This window comes from Cebus imitator, unplaced genomic scaffold, assembly GCF_001604975.1.
Source record: "Cebus imitator isolate Cc_AM_T3 unplaced genomic scaffold, Cebus_imitator-1.0 Scaffold261, whole genome shotgun sequence".
Classification (NCBI taxonomy): domain Eukaryota; kingdom Metazoa; phylum Chordata; class Mammalia; order Primates; family Cebidae; genus Cebus; species Cebus imitator.
Window position 1 is genome coordinate 2,905,014 of NW_016107576.1, and position 6,873 is coordinate 2,911,886.

The following is a 6,873-nucleotide window of genomic DNA, read 5'->3' on the forward strand; positions in this document are numbered from 1 at the left end:
AATTATGATGGTGGGGAAAAAGGAAAAAGAACCTATGAATTAAGAACAAGGAAGAGGTAGAAGCTGTGGCTCACGCCTGTAATCCCAGTACTTTGAGAGGCCAAGGCAGGTGAATGACGCGGTCAGGAGTTCAAGACCAGACTGGCCAAGACGGTGAAACCCCATCTCTACCAAAAATAAAAAATTACCCAGGCGTGGTAGCAGGTGCCTGCAATCTCAGCTACTCGGGAGGCTGAGGCAGAGAACTGCTTGAACCCAGGAGGTGGAGGTTGCAGTGAGCCGAGATCATGCCACTGCACTCCAGCCTGGGCAACAGACCAAGGACTCTGTCTCAAAAAAAAGAAGAAAAGGTAGTCAAGACAGTCTAAAAAGAACTTTAAGAAGAAAATGTAGGAAAAGTCTATACAACTTGGTGGGTAAAGAGCTACAGGGTCCTTCCTTATTAGCCCTACCAGGATTGATGAATCTGTGGACTCTAAGGCCAAAACCAAGGCAAACCTAAAATTTATTTTTTCCAATTGAGATGTAGCAAAGTGTACACATCATGAATGATACCAGTTGGCATGCCCTCACTGAACTGCCTCAGCTCTTACCCATTTAGCCTCAACATCCTTAAAAACTTCTTTATTCTGCTCTCCACTTACATAATTTATTTTAGAATTACATAATGGAAACATAGAAAGTAGCTTCACTTTGGATACTTACTGTATTTCCGTTGACATTTCTAGGTGGGCACTTGGGCATATAATATTCAAGCCAAAGCAAACCCAGAAACATTAACTGTTACAGTAACTTCTCGAACAGCAAATTCTTCTGTGCCTCCAATCACAGTGAATGCTAAAATGAATAAGGACATAAACAGTTTCCCCAGCCCAATGATTGTTTATGCAGAAATTCTACAAGGATATGTACCTGTTCTTGGAGCCAATGTGACTGCCTTCATTGAATCACAGAGTGGAAATACAGAAGTTTTGGAACTTTTGGATAATGGTGCAGGTAATTCACAGGTTTTTATGAATAAGCCAATATTTTCCTAACTCAACATGTCATGAGTCCCTATGGCATTGTGGGGCAGTAAGATAGGCAACAGAATTGATGCAGATTAAGGAGGAATCGCAGGACCAGCAGGAAATTTGATCTAGGTAAAACCTACAGAGTACTTGGCAAATGTCTTGCATGTGGTAAGCACTCAATCAATGTCTTTGGGCTGGGCACAGTGGTTCACGTATGTAATCCTAGTACTTTGAGAGGCCTAGGTGGGCAGATCACTTGAGGTCAGGAGTTCAAGACTAGCCTGGAAAACATGGTTAAAACCGATTTCTACCAGAAATACAAAAAATTAGCCAGGTGTGGTGGCATACACTTGTAATCCCAGCTACTTGGGAGGCTGAGGCCAGAGGATTGCTTGAATCTGAGAGGTGGAGATTGCCATGAGCCAAGATTATACCACCACATTCCAGCCTGGGCCACAGAGAGAGACTCCATCTCAACAAAAAACAAAAATACCCAAAAAATAAATCAATAAATAAAAGTTTAAAAGTTTTTGATTTTTGAGGGTTTTTTTTGTTTGCATTTTGAGACAAGGTCTCGCTCTGTCACACAGGCTGGATGGGGTTCAGTAATGCCATCTCAGCTCACTGCACCCTCTGCCTCCCAGGCCCAAGCAATCCTCCCACCTAAGCATCCCAAGTAGCTGGGATACAGGTGTGTGCACGATGCTCAGCTAATTTTTAAAATTTTTGTAAAGAACAGGTCTCCAAAAAAAAAGATCTACAAAAGAGAAAAGATCTCACTATATTGCCCCAGCTGTTCTCAAACTCCTGGGCTTAAGCCAGCCTCTCACCCCCGCCTCCCAAAGTGCTGGGATTACAAGAGTGAGCCACCACGCTTGGCCATACATGTTATTTTTTGTCATCATTATTGTTTGTCATCCAGGCAGCCAACATCTGTCACCACTTAGGAAGGTCTCATTCAAGAGGCTGAGGACAGTATCAAGAAATCCTGGCTAGAGAGGGTGAAACACAAGCAAACTAGATGTGATGAAGTGATAGAACTTGAGTCCCTGGCAGGGAAAGAAAGCAGGAGTAATTCTAAACAACTGGAACAAAGTAGTCCTGAGGACGGGGGCCCAGGGCAGCTGGCACTGCCACAGGAGAGGAGGACTCATCACTGGGGCATCAGATACCAGGTCTGGCTGGTAGAAATCAAGATACAGTGTTGACCATACTCTGTCTCCCTGGTCTTTACATATGGGTGATGCCTAAAAACCCTCTCCCTAGATTCTGCATTGTTCTAGGAACGGAACCTTCTGTTAAGAGGTTTTTGAACAAGGAAATAACTGTATTGATAGGCACCCGAGTTTTCTATCAGTATATTTCACAATGTAACTTATTCAATCATTTTATAATCATATCTTCAACTAGAGTTGCCCCTGAGAAAAAGTGAGAAGGTGAAATTGTTCTTTTGTGTACCTCAATGTCTTCTTTGGATTAACCAACATTTCCATAACTATCCCTTGCCTCTTTTTCCCCTTTCTGCAAATCTATACTACATTAAAACTTAAATGCACCATATTTCCCTTCTCAACATTTTGCTTGATGACCATTTAGCTAATTGGGGAAATTTGCTAATTTGGAAGGCCTTAACCTGAGATGATTGATGATTAACAATGATATAGAGCAGACATTCTTTAGGCTTCAAATGTCTTTAGTCTGCAGACAAACTTCAGTGTGCAAAGGAGTCATCTCGAGGGCTTGTAAGAACACAGAATGCTGGGACCTTTCCCTAGGAAGTCTGGAAAATTTATATCTCTAAAAATATCAAAATTTAGTAATTTTAGTTGACTGTTATGAGAATTAAATCCTACACAAAGATAGGATTTTTCCTTAGTAGAGACCGTTTTGATTTAAAAAGAGAGATGACATGAGTTTAGAGAAAGCAAGCTGAAAGCAAAGCAAGTGGTGGAGAGATTGTAAGAGTACTATGTGTAATATTCTGTATATGAATTAATAAGGACCCAAAGGTGAGGTATTTAGGCATTTATTATGCATACATAAATATCAATGTGTGTATGTGTGTTATATAGATAGAATAGATACCAAAATAGCTCAAATGTATTAATTCAACAATATATTGTTTTGGCAGAATATAATGGAAATATTTTCCAAAGGATCAACTTCAAAATATTGAGCCTAATCTAGAGAATATGCTTATAGAGGCCGATTATTAGAAAATACATACATTTCTCTTTACTTTATTCCTTCATTTCTATAACAAGGCGCTGATTCTTTCAAGAATGATGGGGTCTACTCCAGATATTTTACAGCATATACAGAAAATGGCAGATACAGCTTAAAAGTACGGGCTCACGGAGGAACAAACACTGCCAGGCTAAGCTTACGGCATCCACTGAATAGAGCTGCATACATACCAGGCTGGGTAGTAAACGGTGAGTATTCATGATATTTATAATCCAGTGATAGTTTGAATAATATTGTGATTTGATATAATGAAGGCTTCAAACAGTCTGTTTCCCTGGTGGAATAAACTTTATTCCTGATGGAATAAATTTCTCAGTCAGACTACGATTTGCCTCTAAATTAATCTAAGCCTTGGTACAATGTCTGGCACCTAGTAAACACTCAAGCACTCAAAAAGTTCAGTTATTATTTTTTAATCTTTCAATTTAGGTTTGGGGGTACATGTGCAGGTTGGTTGTATAGGTAAATTCGTGTCATGGGGGTTTGTTGTACAGATTATTTCGTCGCCCAGGTACTAAACCTAGTACCCAATAGCTATTTTTTCTGCTCCTCTCCCTCCTCCCCACCTCTACCCTCAAGTAGGCCCCAGTGTCTGTTGTTACCCGCTTTGTGTCTGTGAATTATCATCATCTAGCTTCCACTTATAAATGAGAATATGCAGTATTTTGGTTTTTTGTTCCTGCATTAGTTTGCTGAGGATAATGGCCTCCAGCTCCATCCATGTTCCTGCAAAAGACATGATCTCATTCAAAAACATACATCACATGTTCCAAACTATGTTAGTTTGGAACATCTTATGTATATCAACAATAATATGCCCAATTTTCAGCTCAAGATGAAGGAAAGAGGCCAATTTATGAGTATAAGCACAAGCCAGTGCAGAATTTATCCTTCAGATTATGTATGCTGTAAGAGTAAACATTTATTTGGAATTTTAATAAGTCAAAAAGAAAAAAAATATGTACAGTAAAGTGATGTAAGAATTAGGAATTCATTCTTTGCTAGTTTTTTGTTATTTAGTAACTTATCACTTTTAGGGGCTTTCTGCTAGCAATTGGAATACAATCAGAAGAATTTTTCCTTAGCACTTGCAGCATGGAGGGAGGGTCCTAGCACAAGTGGGTAGAGGAGAACTGGCAATGATTTTTCCAGGTATATTCCCAGAAAGCAGATAATTCAAGAGGTAAAGCAATTCCATTTTTAAAAAGGCACATATTGAATTATATAATATTACTCTCATCCAGTGTAGCCTTAATTCTAAAGTAATTTATTATCTCATTCTGTCCTACAATGTCCTAGCAAATATTCTCTCACCAATTGGATGCTTATGATTGTCACAAAACTTAGTAAAAATTTGACTGTATATATTTTTTAAAAAGGAAAAGACAAATGGGGTGGAAAAGGTGATTCATTGAATTCTAAAAAATACCAGCAGTTTTGCCCATCATAAACCAGGAAATGTGTAATGCAGGGGAAATTGAAGCAAATCCACCAAGACCTGAAAATAATGAGGATACTCAGGCCACCTTGGAGAATTTCAGCCAAACAGCGTCCGGAGGTGCATTTGTGGTATCACAAGTCCCAAGCCTTCCCTTGCCTGACCTATACCCACCAAGTCAAATCACAGACCTTGATGCCACACCTCATGAGGATGAGATTGTTCTTACATGGACAGCACCAGGAGATGATTTTGATGTTGGAAAAGGTAAGGACGAAGTATCATGTGATTTTGACTTAAGTGAAAAGTGCTAATCGCAAAAACGAGGGAGTAAGAGTGAGTAAGGGGAGAATGGTTTTAAATTGATAGCTTAGCAAAGTATTAAGTCTATAATCTGATATTTTTAAATCAATCGAGTGGCACATTTTAACATTTTATACAGAGAAGGTAGCAGTTTGCAGAGCTTAAGATCAGAATTCAGCTTTTATTAAAAAATGAATAAGGCTTTTGATATGAGTATATGCTTTGCATAACTAGACATTTTTGAGAATAAATAAAAAGAAATAAATATGCTGTGCTCCAGTCTCTAAACTCTTGTAACTTTTTTTCTTAGTTCAACATTATATCATAAGAATAAGTGGAAATATCCTTGATATAAGAGACAGTTTTGATGATGCTCTTCAAGTGAATACTACTGAACTGTCACCAAAGGAGGCCAACTCCAAGGAAATCTTTGCATTTAAACCAGGAAATACATCAGAAGAAAATGCAACCCACATATTTATTGCCATTAAAAGTATAGATAAAAGCAATTTGACATCGAAAGTCTCCAATATTGCACAAGTAGCTTTGTTTATCCCTCAAGCAAATCCTGATGAAAATTATACTACTCCTACTCCTGACAAAAATTATACGACTCCTATTCCTGATAAAAATCATCATTCTGGAGTTAATATTTCTACCCTGGTATTGTCTGTGTTTGGGTCTGTTGCAATTGTTAACATTATTTTAAGTACCACCATTTGAATCTTAACGAGGGAAAAATCTACAAGTAGACCTAGAACAGGGTTTTAAAAAGCAAAACAGGATAAGTAAAAGATATTTCTAGATCTCAAAATTCATCCTGTGTGTGATCATAAACTCATAAAAATAATTTAAAATGTCTAAAATAATTTTAAAGGATACTTGGATTAAATAAAACATCCATGGATATGTAAAGAACTGTGTCAAAATTTAAATTTAACAATTTTATTTATTTGTTATTTTATTTGTAAGAAATAGAGATGAACAAAAGCCTTTTTCATACTGATTCCTGGTTGTATATTATTTGATACAACAGTTTTCTGTAATGATATTTCAAATTTCATCAAGAAATGTAAATTATCTATTTGAGTAGCCAAAATACAAGTAAAGGAAAGCAAATAAACACTTGGGGAAAAATAAATATTGTATTGGTACTTATTAAGAATAAATTGATGATACTCTATTTATCCAAAGCCTCTAGCTATACCCTACAATTGCCAAGGTTGTGTTTACTACAATTCATGGCTAAGGAGGTTAACATGAAAAAAAAATTGATTACCACCTGTCAAACTGTAATTTTTCTTGATTTTATTTCAATATAAACATATATCTATCTCTTTTCATTTAAAAAGCCATGCCTATCTGCATACTTTTTGTTTTACTATAGGAAAGAACTCCTGAAGCTACTATCTATTGCCCTTGTTTTCAGATAAAGAAAACTAAATTGTTTTCTTTCTTTTTTAAGACAGTCTCACTCTGTCACCAGGCTGGAGTGCAATGGCACAATCTCAGCTCTGCCTCCCAGAGTTCAAGCAACCCTCCTGCTACCTCTGCCTCCTGGGTTCAAGCGATTCTCCTGTCTCAGCCTCCCAAGTAGCTGGGATTACAGGCGCACACCACCATGCCCAGCTAGTTTTTGTTTTTTTAGTAGAGACAGGGTTTCACCTTGTTGGTCAGGATGGTCTTGATCTCTTGACCTTCTGATCCGCCTGCCTCGGCCTCCCAAAGTGCTGAGATTACAGACATGAGCCACTGCACCCAGACTCAAAACTAAATATTTTCAAAACATAATATTTTCATTCATCTCTCAGGGTCACAACCATATTGACTAATGAGATCTCTTAAACAGAAAATGTAGGTTGAAAGGAGCAG

At 37.8% G+C, this 6,873-nt stretch overlaps 1 protein-coding gene across 2 annotated transcripts in view; it reads left to right on the forward strand.

The window, feature by feature from the left end:
- The window catches only part of CLCA4 (chloride channel accessory 4), a 30,907-nt gene extending 24,781 nt beyond the window's left edge, over positions 1-6,126 (forward strand). For both annotated transcript variants that reach the window (XM_017499861.2, XM_037728298.1), the window contains 4 exons: positions 729-996; positions 3,278-3,448; positions 4,732-4,965; positions 5,312-6,126. In XM_017499861.2, the coding sequence (XP_017355350.1) occupies positions 729-996; positions 3,278-3,448; positions 4,732-4,965; positions 5,312-5,724 (1,086 nt within the window). In that variant the 3' untranslated portion in view covers positions 5,725-6,126. The remainder of the gene's footprint in view (positions 1-728; positions 997-3,277; positions 3,449-4,731; positions 4,966-5,311) is intronic.
- The last annotated feature ends 747 nt before the right edge of the window (positions 6,127-6,873 follow it).